A 22,098-nucleotide genomic window follows, 5' to 3' on the forward strand; every position below is an offset into this window, starting at 1 on the left:
TGGGGTCGCTATGAGTCGGAAACGACTTGACGGCACTTAACAACAACAACAACAACTTTAAACTCTGAAGAAAAGAAACTGCTTCAATTAATGACATGTGAGCTCTGATAGCATAGTGCCTGAGGCATGTGACTGCTAAAGAGAAGGCTGGCGGTTTAAATCCACCAGCCACCGCTTGGAAGGAAGGCTGGGCAATCTACTTCCACAGTGATACTGCCTCGGAAACCCAAGGAGGGGTCACTATGAGTCAGATACAATTCTACGGCATTGGGTTTGGTTTGGTTTTTGGTATACTAAGCAGTAAAGAAAATACAATAATGGCAGCAAAACTGACAGAAGACATGGCAAATATTGCTGTAAGGATAATTCTCCTCTTTCTTTTCAAAACAGATATATCTATTACTCACTATACTGTCCACTGCTCGTTTGGTAAATTGGAGTTGGCACCGTTACAGTGGTGATGGCAGGTGCTGAAGTCTCCTCTTCAGACTTCTCTTCTTCAATCCTTGGCACTCCTGGTGCATCAGAAGATAAGTCATTCAAAATTTTCCTAGAAAAGCAAAAAATTATAATAATTAAAATAAAACTAAAATATACTAGGTAATTATCAGTAATAGGAAAAGATTAGAAATAGACAAAGCTGTTAGTACTTAGGATGGAATTTAAAATGTAAGAATTTACAAGAATAAACTCCAAATGGATCAGGAATTAAATATAAAAATGAAGAACACAAGGAATAAAAAAAAGATGAATTCTTCTTTAATATAGGTATTGCAAAATGCTATAGCTATGACTCAAAATCTAGATGCAATGAAAGATTAATGAAAATAACTACACTAAAAAAATCCTATTGCATGGTACAGAACATCAAACAACAAAGTCAGAAGAAAATTTAAAAAACAGGGAGAAGGTATTTACATATATCACAAATAAAGGGCCAACATCGTCAATATATAAAGAACTCTTATAAACCAAAGAAAGACTGAATACTTGATTTTTAAAAACGGGAAAACTCTTAAAACAATTTACACATATCCACATGTAAAAAAAATGGTGTTTAAACATATGAAAAACTGTTCAGCCTTGGTTATAATAATAGAAATACAAATTAAAGGTACAGAGGTATTACTACTGGGCTCCCAAATTGGTAAACATAAAGTATAATGATACATTGTTGGCAAAGCTCTAGGAAAAGAGACATTCTCATACACTGCTTTCAGGAGTATAAAAAAGGTACAACCCTTAGGAAAGCAATCTGAAGACATCTAACAAAATTACTCGTGTTTATACAGCAATGCCACTTCCAGGAATTACCTTTAAGATATACTTCCACCAATATGAAAATACACATGCATAGGTTTATTCATCATAGCATTATTACAACTGCAAAATACAGTTTGCCCAACACAAAGGATGGTAGCTGAATAAATTATGGTGTATTCACATAATGGAACACTAAATAGATGTTTAAAAAAAAAATCATGGCAGACATCTATGAACTAACAGAATGATTGCCAGGATATACTGTTATAGGAAAAGGCAAACTTTAAGAGAGAATCTATAGTATGTACCTTTTGTGTAAGTAAGACAGGGAAATGTTTTTATGGGCCATGGAGTCTGACCCGACTCATAGCGACCCTCCTTGGGTTTCTGTGGCGCTATCACTATGGAAATAGATTGCCCAACCCATCAGAGGAGTGGCTGGTGGGTTTGAAACGCCAGCCTTCCAGTTAGCAGTCAAGTGCCTTAGCCACTACACTACCAGAGATCCTAGAAAGGGAAATAGTAAGATTTTATATATGTGTGTGTGTGTGCGTGTGTGTGTGCATGCGTGCGCACGCACAATTGTTTAAGAATAAAACCAGGAAGGTTATTTATAGGAGGTAAGTGGGGAAAAAAGTGGAAAGAATGTAAGAAATGGGGTGAGGGTATTTCTGAGTCACACTTGCACAATTCTGTCTTTTGGAATTATGTTAATGTTTCATATCCTCAAAAACAAAGAAAGAAAACAAGAGCAGCAAGAATGGGGAAAAATTCTAAATATATAAACAGAAACAAATATACCTTACCGTATTTTCAAATAAATAACATAACCACACAGAAGGGGGTACCTAACTCAAGTAATTTCTGACATGCTAAATTTTTAACAAACTAGTTTGAATTAATACCAAATCAACTTCAATAGTATAAACAACCAACTCTGTTCTATATAGGTCCATCCCCTCTTCTTGTTACTATCACAAATAACATACTATAGCCAATTATATCTTTATACATTACATGCCCATTAATGTAGATTTATAATTATAATTCTATGCATTTTTATGTAAAATCAAATTGGGAAAATAAAAGGAGGAATTAAAACCTAAAACTTAATTAATACTAGCTTTTAAATTTACCTATGTTGTTACCTTTATTTCTTCATATGGCTTTGAATTACTGTCTAGTATCCTTTCATTTCAGCCTGAAAGACTCACTAAAGCATTTCTTGTAGGACAAGTCTACCAGCAATGAACTAAGGGTATCCTTGTTTCTGTCCTGATCTTAAAAACAAGCTTTTAATCTTTCACCACTGAATATTATCATCATAAATCCCCTGCATCATGCTGAGAAATTTCCCTTATATTTCTAGTCTGTGGAGTACTTTTATCATGATAGGGTGCTGGGCTTTGTCAACCATCTTTTCTGAGAAAATTGAGATGATCATGTCCCCCTCCTCCTGTGTTCAATTAATGTGGGATATTACACTGATTCATTTTCTTATGCTGACCCACCCTTGCATTACTGGGATAAGCCACACTTTATCATGGTATATAATTCTTTTAATAGGCTGCTGGGTTTGGCTTGGCTAGTATTTTGTTCAATCATTATTATAGGTCTATTGAGATTTTCTATTTTTCTTGAGTTAATTTAGGTATTTTGTATGTTTCTAGAAATTTCTCTATTTCACTTAGGTTTTCCAGTTGGTTAGCATATAATTATTCATAATAATCTCTTATAATCCTTCCAATTACTTAAGGTTGGTAGTAATAACACCACTTTCATTTTTTATTTTACTTACTAGTGTCTTTTCTTTATTAAAATCAATCTAGTTGGGGCTAGATTAGATCTTTATAAAGAAGCAACTTTTGGTTTGGTTGATTCTCTTTTTCACTGATCTCAGCTCTAATTCCTTCCCTTATTCTACACACTAGGTATTTACCAATGTATCCTTAATATTACATTGGCTTTTTGGCAACAACATCACATCAGTGATAATTTAGTAGCATAATTATCTTTTGTCAATGAATTCTTAATCCAAAATTCTGTACTTTAATAACTGATTTTATTTTAAACCCAAGTTTAGAAGTTTACAACAATTATCCCCAATATTTCATCTGATTTGTTTGCATATCTACTTCCCTTAGCTGCTATGAACTTTCAAAATACTCTTCTTTTCATCAGGGAATTTATGCCTTAAGGTTTTCATTTGCAAATCTGATAAGCATGGCTTCTATATTTTCCAGCTAAATTGCCAAGTCAGATGAGACTAAGTAGAGAACACCTGGGGGACTTCCTCTGGATATAAACTAATACTATCCAGCTGGTTGTTCCAATAAAAGTCCATCTTATATTATGAAATAATCCCCATTTTTACAGCCTCACAAGCATACTGTAAGAATGTTTGCTAAATACTTGCTATGATAGATATCCAGAGGCTGGTTTCAGGAATTCATAAATTTAAAACAAAATAATGGTACTCCACTGAGAAGATTTCACTATAAGAAAAGATATCCTTATCTTTCATGAAAGCAACATTTTCTCTACAAATCTATGGTCTCACAGTATCCTGCATTTGATTATTAATTTAAGGTTTTAGTATTTAATGACCTTTGCTAGGATTTAGACTATAAGCCAATCAAGGAAAATAAAAGATGCACTTTCTTCAACACCAAGCTCACTTGATGAGCTCTATGGCTAAAATTTGCATATAACTTAGAATTTTTATATTTAAATATATAAAAAGAAATCATTTGGCTTGTTGCCTAGTACCTGGTGGGATCTGCTTCAGGGTCTAAGGCAGTATGTATGTATATGTGTGTGTGTGTGTGTGTATATATATATATATATATATGTATGTATGTATGTATATACACACACACACACACACACTTCAAAGTCAAAATCTAACAGTACCTATACTTAAAAGAAATTATGAGTATGAATACATACAGCATATACCCAGGAACATAAAATTTCTTAAAACCTTAAATGAATTTACTGATACTCATTTAGGATGTTTAATGGTGAGGATAGAGAAAACGGCCACCTTAGTAGCCAAGTAGGGGGGAAAAAATAGAATTTAGCCTAATAAAAACGAAGAATTTTTTTAAAGTTTATTTAACTCTACAGTAAGATTAGGGAAATTTGTAGGATTGCCCTTCCTGGAGATATCTGATACAGAATAACTTTCTAGATATAAAAAAAATGATTTTAGTCCAGTTCAGAGGCAAAACACAGGCTAGGTAACTTCTACAGCTGAACACAAAAACCACAGCAGGGTTCCCTAAAATTTGGTGATGTCAGCAAAACATTATCCTGAAATAATTATTAAATTAACCAACAACTATCTGCTAAGTAGATAGTATAGTCTCAGAATTGCCATATAACTAAGAAACTACTTTATGCATATCATGGGTATTTCAAACTTTTTAACAGAAAGGAGCAGCCAGAACAATCTACAAAAAAAAAAAGGAGCACAAGAAAAGTTAGTGTTCTAGGATTGTTCACAGGAAGAAGTACTCTTACTCCATACAGTAAGTTTCAACTTGAAAGAAGTAACTCAAGATGAAAGCAGCAACCATAAATAAAGTGCTGACTTGAGCTGTCTTCTGACATCATCTCTTCATCTGCAACTACCTCGGGCTTCCTGCTTATCTTTGATTCTAAGTTCTTTTAACTATTAATATCCATACCTGTAAGAAGGCCTTCTAGAAAGAATCTCTCTTCGTTTTTGGGAATCAGTAACACTATCCACTGACTCCTGCGAATCTTCACTTTCTGCAATAGTAGAAATCTGAAAATAAAGATGAATTTTATCTTGATAATCAAATTTAGTTCCTATAAAATTTTTATGGAATTTTAAGGAAAATTCAAATTAAAAAAAATTTCAATTTTATACATGCGTCAACAGGAAAAAAAATGGTTCTATCACTCTCTCACTCTTCGTTCCCCCTTTACATCCTCTATATATTATAAAAAATGAAATTAGAGAACTTAATTTTTTTTTTTTTTGTCAATATCAAACTTTTTTGATACTCAAATTCAGAGTAATTTCTTTCAGGATTCCATGAAATCAACCTTGAATGCATCAATGTTACTTGTCAGTTATCGTCTTTGTTCTTAGAAGAAAACTACCTAATAAAAGTAAAGTTTCTGATCTGGGGAAAAGAATGACTGACTAAACATAGTCATAAATCTATAGTGACTATACAAATACTTTTGTCTCCTGCATAAACACTTGTGAATGTATTTACAATTGTGCAATTAAGATCAGTGACCTCCCCACAATGTTCTAGATTGTTGTTTTGGCCAAGTTACAAAAAAACCCCTCTGGTTGTTGACATAATGTTTCAAAGTTGGCATTCTATAATTTTTTAAAAAGCAAAACTTTAAGGTAAAGAACTGTGTATTTCTGGGAAGTATCACTGAACTCAAAAGAACTGTACAAATAAAGATTTCACATGGGATGATCATAATAAAAGCAACTAACATTTATTGAAAGCCTTGTATTAAATCCATTCTATAGGAGAAAAAACTAAGGCACCAAGAGGTTGAGTAACCCAAGTCCAAAGGTAGGAAGTAGTGGAGCCGCGAGGCATTTTCAGTCCATTTCTAGACTAGGAGTTTGCTCCCCTTGCATGCTTGTCTGCCAAATTTATACTGCCAAGTTTCTTTAGTCTAACCAGCAAGAGGCTGCCATGCTTTAAGGAATTCAGTGCTTACAGATTTAACCAAAGCAAAAGGCTCTGTGTGGGTTAGCATCACATCTAAATTTCTGGCAATGGCAGTAAGAAAAAATATATTCAGAAGTAGTGAGAAATTCCAAAGGTATTGGTTTATGTGGTCTGAGTCTCAGAGCTCTGGAAAGTGGGCCTCATTTTGACAAGGTTTTGTGATGTGCATACTTACTTTAAAATGAACTATGTTAGGTAAATCTAGTAATTCTCTGCAAAATATACTGACAATGATATAATACACTCTATCCAAACACTTAAAAAGTCTAAGTATAGTCTTAAATACCTAAAAATTAATGTTGCTGTTGTTGCTGTTTGCCGTCGAGTCAGCCTCGACTCATAGCGACCCCTCCTTGGGTTTCTGAGGCAGTATTCACTACGTAAGTAGCATTGCCCAACCTTCCTTCCGAGGAGTGGCTGGTGGGTTTGAAACGCCAGCCTTCTGGTGAGCAGTCAAGTACCTTAGGCAACATTTAATTAATTTAAATTGATTTAAAAAAACTGCAAGGCTGAATTTCAGATGTGATTCTCTGCAGAGCAATAATGCTATAGTTATTGCTAAAAGAGCATACGAAACTATTTCCAACTAATTGGCAGCTGCTGTGGCTATCCCATTCAATGTAGATAGTCTGCATAGACTTTCTCAGATACAGATCAGACACCATGAAAAGGCCTTAATAAAGGGTCAGAATTTCAAGAAGTAGTAAGACTGAACTCTAAGTGGACGTGGACAATATCGTGATAAGCACTGTTTACCTCACTGATACTCCACTCAGGGCTTAGCTGCTTTGTTACTCCTTCTCCCGCTGCCCCTTTTGCCTAACTCTCATATTCTCTCCATCCTTACAACCTTTTAAGGACATACAGTGACTCTGAAATAGGAAAAACTTAATATACCCAAATTGAAACTCCAACATGCTACACAAACTACTCAAAGAACAATTTCAAATAAAATAAAGATTGTTTTTTCATATGTAGTCTTTTTCTTCTTTTCTTTTCAAGCTCAGTTGATCTATGGCCCTTACTGGACAAAAGATTTCCTCCTATAAATTAAAAAATACAAAAACCAAACTAATTGCCATCAAGTCGTTCTGACTCACAGCGACCCACATCGGGTTTACAAGGCTGTAAACCTTTACAGAAGTAGATCACCCAGTCTTCCTTCCAAGGAGCAGCTGGTGGATATGAACCACTGACGTTCTGGTTAGCAGGCAAGTGCCTTATCCACTAAGCCACCAGAGCGCCTTCCTATAATCTAAAAGACACTGTTTATTCAGACAGAAAGAACTAATACTATGCAGTTGATGACAACTGTCTAAATGTAAAGGGAATTTAAAACTATTCACATCACATTACTAAAGTAATATTTCTTCTCTGAGGACATTATCCAAGGAGAATTTAGAACTATTAAGCTAATTCCTCTGGAAGGAAGATGGGGCAATCTACTTCCGTAGGGATACTGCCTCGGAAACCCAAGGAGGGGTCACTATGAGTCGGGGCCGACTCGACGGCACATAACAACAACAACAAGCTAATTCCTATGGACTGTCTAAAAACAAACAAACAAAAAACACACACCATAATAAACCCGTATTTCTGAGGTTAATAAAAATCTTATCAATAAACCTTATAAATAATTATCATTCAATAGGTTTTAAAAATTATTAGTAACAACCATTTTACAAGTTACATATGACATTCCAATGACAGATCCCCTTCCTCTGGTCCTCACCTGCTGTCATCTGTCCTTTTATTAACCCCTTCTTGAGATTCTTTGATATTGACTACTTGAAAATTTCAAAAAAGCTAAACCACCACTTGCATAAGTAATATTTAGATCTGTATTTCTCAAGCTTTTTGTTTGTTTAAAACCCATACTTCCTACTGTTATACATGGAAGATAAAAAAAAAAATCTCATTATTTGAAATTTCAAAATAAACTATACAGTGACTAGACCCAAATCAAAAGTGTGGTAATATCAGATGTTTTCTCAAACTATACATGGTCCCCTGCAAACCTAAGTCTCTGACTTATAAGATATTCGAGTTACAATGAACTGCACTTGTGACCATCTTTTTAGTAAGGAGGAGGAAGGAGAGAAGTTGTCAAAAAATTTTACAGTGAAAGGATTACCTAAATTAAATCAGGGCTTCAGTTGCTTGAAAACAGAGACTCCAACACTGACTGCTTTGTTAAAATACACAGGGAGATACAGGAGGCAGTGAGATGTTACCCAAGAATATATGAAAGAAGAAAGAGGACCATACAAACAACTCTCACTAACTTTCTGACTAGAAATGCCATTCTCATACCAAGGGATAATCCAGATGATCCAGAACCTTCCACAAGTGGAATTATTCTGCAACTGACAAATATCAACATTGACCAACTGTAAGTTTATATGTAGTATTTCCAACCCCCAAAGACAAACCAAGATCATATTTATAAAGATAAAATAATGAAAGCCAATACTAATGAAAACTAAAACAAAAATGAGGTATTCAGCTTACCTTAAAACCACCTTAGAACCGACTTACGAAGGAGTTGTTGGAACGGAACCCAGTTGTAAGTCGGGGACTACCTGTACTTTCCCTGGGCAGACTCATGGCAGGTGCAGATTTTTACTCACTAGGTCAAGAAGCTTAATAAAAGTCTATAGCAATGATCCAAATTCTTTTGATCTACAGATCGCTTATAAATAAGAAAAATTTACATAAACGTATCTTAATCTAACAAATTTTATTATTTATATTATAAAACAAAAATTTTTGAGATAAAATATTAAAATTTCTAAATTTCTTGAAATCATTTCATGTTTCACGAATAGTGAGAATAATAAGATTTAATATACTTCATTAAAAATATTCCTTTAATATTTTGTTACAGTGACAAAAATCTGATTCTAAGTTCAAGTTTTTCAAATGTGATTCAATATCTACTACTGTTGAAAAATATCTCACAATGACATGTAGATAGAAAATTAAGTACACTTTTGGCCATACTTACTAAATAAGATAACCATTTTCCATTTTTATGCATGCTTTTGATGAGATTTGTCTGGTGTATTTCTATCTCCATGCTCTTAGTCAGTTTTTGCACATTAGTAAAGTGTTAAGAGTTTCACATTTTTAACAAGTAAGTTAATCACCTACTGAAAACTCCAGAAGATTTCTGAATAGTTTAGAAAATTCTATTTATACAATTTTTAAAGAGTGCAAATTTCTATTTATTTTGAGAGAAAAACTTACATCATTTGTGGTAAAAAAAAATAAATATAAGCACAGAAACATTTCCAAGCTTTCATTTTCATTTATTTTTAAATAATTAGTTTAGGTTTCTTTTCTTCTCTCTTATTAATTTTTTAAACTGTAGCCTGGATGAAACTTTACAGAGCAAATTAGTTTTCCATTCAACAATTTATACATATTTTGTTTTGTGACATTGGTTGTAATCCCCTTAATATAACAGCTCTCCTCCCACCTCCTCCTCAAGTTCCCTATTTCCAGTCCTCCTCCTTTCCAGACCCTTCTGGCCTAAGCTTTGTTTTTGGGTCCAAATGTCCATTTTAAAAATCCTCTTGCCATAGCACAAGTTTCTTTCTAATAGCAGTTACTCTCTCATGCACAGTTAAAATGTCACTTTTCTCCAGAAAGTATAGGTCAAATAGATTTCTTTTTTCAAAAACATCTGTCAAACATATTATTATTCCCTCAAAGTCTTTGCTGGTTATTGTTAAAAAGACCAGAAACTTTGGAAAACATGTCTTATGTAATAGAAAAACAAATTCATCTTTAAGACAGATAACTCCTGTTATGTGATCATCGAGTCTCTGTTACAGATAATTTTCAGGGTTGTCTCCATCACATTACAAAGTACCATTAAGATTCTATTGAAAGTCTCATCTCCAACTACTCTCCTTGCTCACTCCACTGCATCAACACTTTTCTGCTATTTCTTGATACACCAAACATACTCTCACCTTAAGAGTCTTTGACTTGATTTTCCTTCTACCTGGGATGTTCTGCCACAGCATGGCTTGACCTCCTTCACTGTCTTCTGGTCCCTGCTCACCCTCTTCCCTGACCACCCTATATAAAATAGAACACTCTTCTGCTTTCATTGTGCTCTATCCTTTTATCCTGCTTTAATTGTCTTCCCAGAACTTACTGCCACCTGACATGTTATTTGTTCAGTTTGTCTGTCCTCAGTCTTATGTGATCTTCAAGACAATACAGACTGTGTATTTGTTCAATGTTGTCTATTCTAGCACCCAGAACAGTGACTGGCACATAGCATGTGATCGATAAAAATTTGTTAAGGGTGACCAGCACAATATCACTAAGGAAAAGGAAGACACAGAAGGTGCACAAGAGGTACAGAAAACAAAGATAAATACTTTTACATACACAATACTGCAGTACCAGTAATAACAAACACTAATCTATGTGTCAGGGAGCTCTGGTAGCATAGTGCCTAAGGCACTTGAGTGCTAACCAGAAGGCTGGTAGTTCAAACCCACCAGCCACTCCTCGGAAGGAAGATGGGGCAATCTACTTCCATAGTGATACTGCCTCGGAAACCCAAGGAGGGGTCGCTATGAGTCGGGGCCGACTCGATGCCACACAACAACAACAACAACAATCTTATATGTCAATATTATAGGTAGAAAAGCAAGATGCTAAGGTATGGGCAGGCAAATGGGAAAATACTCATGACCATACACAGATTTGTTACTTGTATGGGCTATAAAAATATACATATATATTAATAGAGCTAACAGGGAGCAAAGTAATGATGACTTCTTAGACACAACCAAGTACCTTGAAGGAGTAGGTCACTAGGCCTGATGGATGGCCTTGGGACCATCGTTGTGAGTGACATCAAGATTATTTGGAATAACAGTACACAAAAACATTTTTCTACATTCTACTTTGGTGAGTAGTAAATGGGGTTGTAAAAGATGCCATCTAAGATGCAACTATAGGTCTCTCCTTGTGGAGAGCAAACAAGAGTGAAGAAATCGAAGATGCATGGAAACAATTAGTCCAAGACACTAGCGGATTATGAGAACATCAGCCTACATGACCCTATAACCAGAAGAATTAGATAATGGTCGGTTACCACTGTCAACCACTTGGAAAAGGAGCAAAATTAGACATCCTGGTGGGAGTGGGAGAAAAATGTGGAACAAAATCAAAATCATAAAAAAGTTAAGGCTTATGGGTCTGACAGAGACTGATGAAGCCACAAGACTATGACTCCTAGTTACCCTTCAGGTCTGGAACTGAACTCAAACTTTCAGCCAAACAACAGAAAGGCCTGTGAGGTGAAGAGTAACACCAGGGAGGTATACTTCCATAGAACAATCAACGATGGGAGATGATAAGGGCAGCATTTGCTCAGGGAGAAAGCTCAGAAGGCAGGAATGCAAAGGAAAGAACACCACAGGGAAAAGGTAAACACAGGAAGGAAGTGAGATGAGAGCTGTTACATGTGGGATTGCAATCAATATCACAAAATAAAATGTGTATAAACTGTTGAATGGAAAACAAATTTGCTCTGTAAACTTTCACCCAAATTACAACAAGAAGGGAATGGCTGTATTAATTTAAGATAACATAACACAGAAATCCTCTGTCTGGCACATTTAAATTGCACTATAGCTCTGACAGTGCAGTGTCTAAGGCATTTGACTGCTAATGAGAAGGCTGGTGGTTCAAACCCACCAGCCACTCCTCAGAAGGAAGCTTGAGCAATCTACTTCCATAGTGATACTGTCTTGGAAACCCAAGGAAGGGTTGCTATGAGTCAGATCCAACTCAACAGCACTGAGTTTGGTTTGGTTTTTTATATTGAAATATGGCCAAAACTAAGAAACAAAAAAGTAGAATGCCACTGTCAGCCCCTATACATGATGTAACTCACATTATTTCTAGGGAGATACTCATACAATCTGTGAGATAAAACATCTAGATAAAAGGATAAAGTTAGGGCACCAATATCAAGCCATGTACAAAAGATTAGTACAGCTTAGTTTCTAAAAATTTTAGATTAAGACTGTAAACAGAAGTCCTAACAACTTATTCTCACATCAAGAGAAATGTACTTTGTATATTTTGGAAATGCTGGTCTAGAGCACTAATATCCTCCCATCTACAAGTCTGATGGACCATTCCTCTTCTTATATGATCACCTCTTCTGATGCTGTAAGTAACTTCCTAGTTATTAATACTAATCACTGGTAGGCAGCTGAAATGACCATTAAAATTTAATAGATTCTCCATAGTTTAAATCTTTTAAAGAAAAGCAGAATAGAAACAAAACAAACCAACAACTATATTTCTGTTTCTATTTGCAGAATTCAGGCTTGAAGAAACTCAACTTCTCTTTCTTAAAGTAATAACTGAAGTTCATCTTAAAGAAAAATAGGTATTCTTGCAAAGATGAATAATAATTCTACAGTTAATCGCTTTATCAGCACCTGAACTCAAATTATTTGATCCCAATATAAAGACTAAAATTAAGAATACAATCAATAATATCATAAACTAAAAACTATAAGCTTAACAAATTTGTAGCTTAAAGTTTGTTGATTTTTCTGTGTTTTCTATAGAAAGACTTCCTTCTACAAGTGAAAAAGAAAAGGATGACTCCCATGGTTACTATGCCCAAACCTGGTCTGGAATCTAGGTCACAGGTCAAGTTTTTTCCATTATTGTCAAAATGAAGATATGGGTAAGGAATTAGTAATAGCACGGTACAAAGAAAAGTAAGGTAGGACTCAACAAAACAAAAACTGAGGCAGAAAGGTAGGAGACTACTGCTCATGGTCATTGTGGTTTCTTAAAAATACCATATTCTTGGGGCTTTACTTGGACAACACTGTCTTCTCCTTGGAAACAAAGTCCACTCTCAGTATCTTTCAGTATGATAATTTATGTAACTTGATGGTTTCACATGACATTATTTCCTTTGTTTCCCACTAAAGCGTTCAACTAAACCGAAAGCAGGACAGGATGAAGCAGATGTGGGCAACAACTCAATGACTCAAAAGTACAATACAGCTGACAAACCTACTATGTTTTTTTGATGATATTAACAGAATGCTTGCAGAACAACGGATGCACTTCCTCCCTCTACAAGTATCATCTTTAAGACTATTTCAACTAGTTTTGGCTATCATACTCTAAGAAAGTATAACAGCTCTCCTGCAGAAGAAAACCACCAGGGTGGTAAAGAGGAATCAAAGGGAGACCATATAAAAAACAGCTTAAGAAAAATTGTTTGTTTAGTCTGGAAGTATTTTTAAAATTGGAAGGGTGTGGGAGATGGAGAAGCAGCAGAAAAGTAATTAGACTAGCTTATCCAGTTTCATGTAACAGAGCTGGGGTCACTAAGCAAATGTTTTAGAAAGACACATTTTGGATCACCACAAGGAAAGCTGTTTTAGCAATCATTCCTGATTGTAAATAAGTTATCTCAAAGATAGAGGGCTCTCTTCTTTAGAAGTGTTAAAAGTAATACTGGACTACCATTTGGGGAAAGGGAGAAACATTTTATAGTGAATTAGGCAAGACTGAGGGATAGGTGAGTAGCAAGTATGGCTTAGACTTAGAAGAAGAGTGCTACAGGTTTTCATTCCAATCCTGAAATTTCATGTTCATAGCAGGGTTTGAATCAGTTCTTCCCAGTTCAGCCAATGATGCGTAACTGGGGTAGACCCAAATTTGTAAAATGTAGTATACCTGAACAGTAATCAAGACAGGAAAAATTATAGGTTGATGCCCTGCTAGAAACTCAATCTCCCTCCTAGAAAACGAGGGCAGCATGCATGTTGCACAGTACCCAATCTCTTGACCGGCAGAGTCGAAAACAGCAGTGCCCAGTTCACAGATGGCGGCCAACTGCACCACTCTGAATGTGTGTTGCTTTGCACAGTCATGGCAATAATCTAGATTTCTGTATCAGGTTCCTGAAAAGGCTTCTCTTTCTCTTCTGAGTCTCCCATTCCAGGGCTTTGACCTGTCATTTTTCCCATTCTGGTTATCATTCTAGTGTACCTACATTTTACAAATATGAGTCTGTTCCAATTTCAATGTGCCAACCATGACTGAACTGGTTCAAACCAATTTGAAGTTCTGGTTTACAGAGGAGAAGGACAAAGACAAAGAATAAGTTCTCACCTTCCTTACTAATAATAGTTCTAGGACCTCGGACTCACCTGAGTTCCGGAGAAAAGTCTTTTTAAGTCCTTACAGGAAGACTGTGAAGTAAAAAATATGAAATGGGAGGCTGGGGTTATGGCCTACTTGAATGAATGTTCAAGACTTTTTTTTTTTTTTAAATAAGCTCAACTACAAAGATCTATACTGCTCTCAGCTCCATAAAGTTAAGTAGTCAGTCACCGTTCGAGGTCAATTGTGCCTTTATTTCCTTTGAATCCAATTAAAAAGAATACAATTTCTACAAAGAACAAGGGTAGTGTGTGTAATATAATCCCTGACCCTTAAGATTTACCTTATGAATATACCATTATATTCTAAGTTATATACTCTACCTAAAAGCCCTAAACACACAAATGTATTAAGTTCAAGTAATATCTTAAGTAAGTTGAATAAATACTGATGAGTTTTTACCTCAATTACAGGTTTAAAAGGTAATTACAAAGTTGTTATTTTTGTATATTAATTTTCCTTAACTGAGGTACATCTATCCAAAGTACCATATGGTAGCTGCTATCATATGATGACATTTTTTTTTCCACTTATTTCTACCTAGGGCTTTGAATTGGTTGGAAATGGTTCAGTCATGGCTTACAGAAACAAGGGCAGCATATGTACTATATAGCATCCAAATTTCTTGTGCGATTTTGACTCAAATAGGCAGCTAGGGATGCCCTGCTCAAAAATGGCAGCTGACTGCGCCACTTTGAACATTGTCAGTTGGCTGCCACCTTTAGGCGAGGCACTGCTGCTTGTTTGCTACTTGGGTCAAAATCCAACCTGCAAGAGATTTGGTTGCTATGCAATGCATATGCTGCCCTTGTTTCTGCAGTCCATGACGAACCGTTTCCAACCAGTTCAAAGCCCTATTTCTAACTAGGTGTCTAGTCTCTACACCAGACACAGTGTCTTCCAAACACTTCCAGTTTTTTTTTTTAATGTACTTAATTATTTACCCCAATGAATTTTTTTCTATAGTTTAATAAAGTCTTTTTCTTATATGTCTGGTATTGTGTATCTATGTTCCTATATAGACATACCATATTACTTTATTGTGAAATAAAATTAATTCTACTTGATGTGTTCCTATTTTCATAACTAATAAAAGGAGTGAGATATGGCTATAAACAACAGTTATGAAAGTAGATGCACAAGTTTTATACACATACCTGAACTGTCTGGACCTGTGGAGACTGAATAACTGATGGCTGGGCCGCCTGAATAACTCCATGGACTTGAACTGTCTGACCATTGGGCAGCTGCACTAAAGTTACCGTGGGAGCAGATGAAGTTGCATGAGCTGCTGGCATAGATACCTGAGGTGTTGAACATGGAAAAAAATTACCATCACAGATACCCTCTTGAGAGTACTCATGTTCAGTATGAAATAACTGTTGAGCAGCAAAAAGATAACCTTTCTGCTAGGTAAGTATTTCACTGACATAAAAGATAATAAATTATATTTAATATTCTTAAAAAACAAACAAAATACTCCCCACTTTTTAACTCCCTCCAACCAAAAAAATAAAACTATTTTAATGTACTTTCTGCCCTCTCTTTTGTATGGTGCTTTACATTTTCCCATCACTTTTATATCCAATTTTTCATTTTGCTCTTCAAAGAAATCCTGTAAAAGACTACATAATAAGGATTACCTTTATTAGAGATAAAAATAACCACTGCTCAGATTAAGTCATTTATTAAAGGTTAAAAGATATGCTAGCCTTGAAAAGCATAAGTCTTAAGATTATCATGTGTTAAATAAGCCATGTTCTAAACCTAATTATTCTATTACTGACTAGGGCTCTCAAATTTAGGCAAAGTGACATACTAAGTCTACAGCAAATACACACCTTACAACATGCAGCACTGTTTTCTCTTTTACTAATTACCTTAATAAGAAAGGTTGCTATGAGTTGGAATTGACTCGACAGCAACCAACTATGAACTACAACAAACATGTGTCTGGACAATATTAGAACTGAAACTACAAAAATGAGAAACATACAGGTCCATACTCAAGGAAATCATTGGGGGATGGGTACAGGAATAGAAGAGTATCAAAAGTAAATATATATGTTACTGGAGCAATGAGGTTTGCAGAGAAAAATGGGCACACTGAGGAGAGCTACCAACCCAATCTAAGAGTAAAGAGCTATCAGGGAATGATAACAGCCAGAAATAGAGGAGCTGTAGTAGTAGTAATGAGTTCTGGTAGCAGTGGTTAAGGCGTTTGGCTGCTAACCAAAAGGCTGGTGGTTTGAATCCACCAGCAGCTCTGCAGAAGAAAAAGTTGGCAGTCTGCTTCTGCCAAGATCTATAGCCTCAGAAACCCAATGAGGGTCACTATGAGTCAAAGTCAACTCGATGGCAGTGAGTTTGGTTTGGTTTGAGTATTAGTAGTAGGGATGAGAATGAACGAGGTGATTTAATGGAAATTAAAGAAACGGAGCAGGGCAGGGCTTTCTGAATGACTGGTTGAAGGAAGTGAGAGAGAAATCAAAGATGACTCAGTTGTTTCATGCTTAGGTGAGAACTAGAGATGGGCAGGCCATCAACTGAAGAAATAGACAATGCAAGAAGTAAGGAGAAATTTTTGGTTGGGTTGGGTGGTGATAGAAGATGATGGAACTGATCTGACATATGAATATGCAGAGATGTTTAGCAGGCAGCTGAATATTTGGCTGTGAAGATTGGAGGAAAGATCCCTTTATCAAAGGCAGAGTCTTTCACAGAAGTTACAATCAAGAACTTCCATCTTTGGACAATTAGGAAGTCTTCCTTATTAATCACTTTCTCTCTGGCCACTAACTATGTCTTATTAGTTCAACTTTTTAGGGAGTGGCTCTCAAGATGTGGTCCATGGATTTGAGTCACACTGGGTGCTTGTTTGAAGTTAGAATCTCTGACCAAAGGATACAGTCCTCTACGCTGAAGTTTGAGAACCAAACACAAGGTTTTTCAGACCATCTCATCTCACTTCCATATAAAAGCTCTTCTAACATCTGAAGCAATTATTATGCCCACTTCCATGAGTCTTCTATAGGGTAAACATAATCAGCTTATTCAATAAACAATTCCTTCTCTACCCTGATCATTCTATTATAATAGCTCCTTTAATTACAAGTTTATAAAATACAGATACACAAAGAAGGAAATAAAAATTATTTCTATTCCTACCACTCAGAGCTAATCACTAGTAGATTATCTAGGTGTTAAAGACACACATATATACTCAATTTTTTCAAAATGCTATCTTTAAAAACCCATCATAAATCTTTCCATACCATTAATATTCTTCTTTAATGGTTTAGTGACTGTTTCATATATTGAAACATACACATATATTGCTTAATGAATTCCTTATTATTGGCTATTTAGGTTTTCGAATTTGCCTATTACAACAAAGCTACAATGAACATCCTTTTATCTAACAAACTTAAAATCCATAAAAACGTACATGTTATGTGCCGTTGAGTCGGCCCCGACTCATAGTGACCCCTCCTTGGGTTTCCGAGGCAGTATCACTACGGAAGTAGGATTGCCCAACCTTCCTTCCGAGGAGTGTCTGGTGGGTATGAACCGCCAGCCGTCTGGTTAGCAGGCAAGTGTCTTAGCCACTATGCTACCAGAGCTCCCAAAAACGTACATACTCACAGTCAAAAATCAATATTGTTTTTTTTTGTTTTGATTTTTTTAAAAAAATCTCTGTAAAATCTAAAAGCAAAAGAGGGTATCTCATATTGTTTTAATGTAATTTTTTTTCCCTTTTACTAGTTAGGCTGAATTTGTTTTTCCTGTTTATCGACCAAATCACAATCATCTTGGATTTGTTTAACAATTTTATTATGTTCTAATATTCAGGGAGCTCTGGTGGCACAGTGACTGAGGCATCTGACTTCTAACCAGAAGGCTGGTGGTTCAAACCTACCAGCCACTCCTTGGAAGGAAGACTGGATAATCTACTTCCGTAAAGGTACCACCTTGGAAACCCAAGGAGGGGTCGCTATGAGTCAGGATTGACTAAACAGCAGTGAACTTGTTTGGAGTATTTAGAAACAGACATTAAAAAATAATAAGTATCAGAATTATGAGAGGAAATTACCCCAAAATGTATGATATATGTGATAAGGAACTTGGATGATCAAGTAAAAAATTCTGTAATTGGGATTTAAAAGAATAACATTAACAAAATAAGAACTGATACTAGCTTTCTGAAAACTCAAATTTGATCGTATCATTCCTCTTTTAAAAATATGATGAGAAATCAAACATGTGCTCATAATTGTGCCCCCTCTCGCCCACTTAAACTTCATGGAACTGCTTTTGTTTTAACAGGTGTAATATCATAAATGTAGGGAGCTCTGGTAGCACAGTGCATAAGGTACTTGACTGCTAACCAGAAGGCTGGCGGTTCACACCCACCAGCCACTCCTCAGAAGGAAGATGGGGCAATCTACTTCTGCAGTGATACTGCCTCAGAAACCCAAGGAGGGGTCGCTATGAGTTGGGACCAACTCGACAGCACATAACAATAACAACAGGGAGAATGGGAAAGTAGATAATAGTAACAGAGTTTTGGAGACTGAAAGTAGACGGATAAATGGTAATTTAACTTTGAAGACGTCAAAAAGCCAAGTTATAAGCTGAAGGCAGGTAAGCCACAGTATCCACAAGAGGCTCAGGATCTAAGGCACCCTGGAAGGACAAGTTAAAGGGTTAAAGGAGAGGCTGAAAATAAGGAAGGCTTGGTTGAAGTCTCTGAGATACAGGTGGGTTCTCTACTAAACTCCCTGTGGAAGAGCAACTAACCTACTCCACTCTGACAGAAAGATGGAGATTTAGTTTCTGTGGAGTAACAGAGGTACCAGGCATTGTTGAAGGTAGAGTACCAAACACAAGCTCTCTTTTACCATGTGTCTTCCAGCCATTTACTCTTTAAGGAGGGGTTTAATACAGCCTTCTCTGGGTAACCTGACCAACGCAAGAAGAAAGATCTAAAAGTTACTGACATTGGGGACCACTGCAACTACCCTATAGTCAAGCTCAGAGTTTCCAATACAACTTTTTGGTCATCTAATTTTAAACTCAAGGAGACAACTACAAATTATCAAACATTTGAGGAAATGTGAGAAAGATGCAGAACCAAACAAATGAGTGCAGGGAAGGGTGGTGAGAATGAAATATATAGAGGAAAATCTATGTGGGAGAAATAAAACTTAAGGGGAAAAACCCTCTAATGCTCTCAGAGAAAAGAGAAAAAATTGCCTTACACAAATAGGATGGCATTAAAAAACAAAAGGACTGTTAAGAGAACAAAAAAGAACTCTTGGGAGATATGATAACCAAAAAACAAACCCACTGCCAATGAGTGGATTCTGACTCACAGCAACCCCCACTGGGTTTCCAAGGCAGTAAAGCTTTATGTAAAAAGACTGCCCAGTCTTCCTTCCGTGGAGTGGCTGGTGGGTTTGAACCATGAACCTTTTGGTTAGCTTAGCTCCTTTGGGAATATGATAGTACTAATAAAAAACTCAACAGATGAGCTGGAATGTGAAATTGAAATCTCCCAGAAAACAGAAAGACAAAATAATAGAAAATAGGAGATAAAAGATGAGAAAATTAGAAGGTCAGTACTAAAGGTAAAACATTGGATCATAAAGATCCTTGGCCTGGAGCAGGGGAGCATCATAAACCAAATAATGTTAAGAAATTGCCCAGAATCTAAGACATGGGCCCAGAAAGTACATAGTACAATGGATAAAAAGTCATCCAAACTAAGGCCTATCAGAATGCAATTTTGAAGAACAAATAAAGATTTGATAAGGTGCCAGAGATACAAAATAAGAAATAAATTTAGTCTTCTCAAACAGCAAACCACAAGTTGACTGTGGATCAATGCCTTCAAAATAATTCCTTTACCCAAAAACTTCTTTCTCCCCTGACCACGTACTTATGAAGTTTCAGCTGTGTCCCTTTGTTCTTGCCACCTGTCTCAGCTGAATTTATTCATTTAATCTCTAGAAGGCTTTGTCTTATTCCTGAGGGCTGGAAGTACATCCTGATGAACTTAGGAGAAAACACAGAACAGCCTACTCCTTCTGATTACATATCCCTGCTGGATGCCCAGTTCTGGTCCACACTTTTACTGAGCCAGGAACCCCACTGTGGTAAACCCTCTTATTTCCCAAGACCCATTCTTGCTCAGTGACTCCCCTCTGAGTGCTTTTAACCATCTTGTGGAAGCTAAAGCTAGACATCCCAGAGCCTCTGTTCAGCTTATTTTCTCCTGGGAGACTTCAGCTGAAAGAGGCAATATCACACTCTCCTACACAGCAGATTTACTTTTGTTACTTGGTTTTTAGATTAACTACCTTTCTCATTCATGTGCATAAAGACACATAAATTATATATAATGTATATAAATGTCAAGACAATATTTGAGGAAAAGCACAGTAAGAAAAAAACAAGAATGAGAGACTATAACTTTTAAAGAGAGTCAAGACAAAAGGAAAGAATCATGAACCATATTTAAAACATGTTGTTGGGTGCCATCAAGCCCCTTTGACTCACGGCAACCCCATGTGACAAAGCAGAACTGCCCCATAGGGTTTGTTGGCTGTAATCTCTACAGGAGCAGATCATGAGGGAGAAGAAACAAAAATTACCTTCATTCTGGAAATTAACTTGGTGTCAGTTTATCTGTTTACCCTCTTTCTCAGTTTACCATATTTAAATTTAGCTTTTCCAGATTATCTGCACCACCATGTACCTAAAATAAATCTGCATACTAAAAGAAGCAGTTGTCACAGCCAGTTTTTAATCTTTGCTTGAGAGCAGATTAATTTGTCTATCAGTTAAAAAGTAGTTATTTCTGAATCATTTCACTACAAATACTGCATTATAGTCTTCAACAATACATTTTACTACTTTATTTCTGAATTAATACTATTATTTCTAAACTAAGGTGAATACTAATTCATACACTAAAAACACCTCTGTTCATTTTATGTGTAACTATGATTAAAAAACTATAATTTGTGTAAAACATACTCCTCTTGGAAGATGTAAGACTTGGTGAGACCGTTTCATGTATTTTTATACCTGGGCTAACGTGGCAATCTGTGGTTGGGCTTGAACCGCCATTTGTTGGTTTTCTGCTTCTGATACAGCTGCATCGCCACTCTGCTGGGTCTCGGCTCCAGATTCCATGGTCATTTAGTTACCTACAATCATATGGTAGAGTGTTATAAGCACTATAGTGCTGTGTGCTTTCTGGATTTTAAAGGCAAATTTCAAGTTATAACAGGTTTCCGAATGTACTTAGAAATCTAGTAAAAATATAATGTAGCTGAGTTATGGCTACTAAACTAGTCCAATCTGCTGAGCTGGAAAAGTTGTAGATTGTTAAGCAATCAACAAAACTTTCTTTTCCCTTACTATTCATTTCTAAAGGGCTATCACTCCATCTAGAGGTTAAAAACAACTCTTCTACCTGGTGGTGTAGTGCCTAAGGCATCTGATGGCTATCCAGAAGACTGGCAGTTCAAACCCACCAGCCACTCCTCTGAAGGAAGACTGGGCAATCTACTTCTATGGAGAAACCCCCTCGGAACCCCAAGGAGGGGTCACTATGAATCCAATCCAACTCCACAGCAGCTGATTTTTGTTATTATTATTATTATTTTATTAATACAGCTTACTGATATGCGGGTAAAAGGGAGGGCAGCAAAATTACAAACTGTTCCAATCAGGTATTGAGAGAGGATGGATAGAAGTGAGGTGATGCCAGAGCCTATGAGATACTGGCTTCTTGGTATCTCCTATAAGGGTATTCTCTCCTATAAGCAGCAGAGATACCAAAAATGACTCCTGTGGG

General features: G+C 36.1%; 1 protein-coding gene across 1 annotated transcript in view; it reads right to left on the minus strand.

Annotated features, from left to right (window-relative positions):
- Positions 1 to 21,437, minus strand: part of CREB1 (cAMP responsive element binding protein 1) — a 47,940-nt gene extending 26,503 nt beyond the window's left edge. The window contains exons 1-5 of the mRNA XM_007934752.2: positions 21,324 to 21,437; positions 15,389 to 15,535; positions 14,219 to 14,260; positions 4,956 to 5,056; positions 408 to 550 (exon numbers count right to left, since the gene is read on the minus strand). Coding sequence (XP_007932943.1) covers positions 408 to 550; positions 4,956 to 5,056; positions 14,219 to 14,260; positions 15,389 to 15,535; positions 21,324 to 21,437 — 547 coding nt within the window. The remainder of the gene's footprint in view (positions 1 to 407; positions 551 to 4,955; positions 5,057 to 14,218; positions 14,261 to 15,388; positions 15,536 to 21,323) is intronic.
- Between the last annotated feature and the right edge of the window lie 661 nt (positions 21,438 to 22,098).

The sequence above is a fragment of the Orycteropus afer genome, unplaced genomic scaffold, assembly GCF_000298275.1.
Source record: "Orycteropus afer afer isolate SDZICR_OR568_19922 unplaced genomic scaffold, OryAfe1.0 scaffold00002, whole genome shotgun sequence".
Taxonomy (NCBI): Eukaryota; Metazoa; Chordata; class Mammalia; order Tubulidentata; family Orycteropodidae; genus Orycteropus; species Orycteropus afer.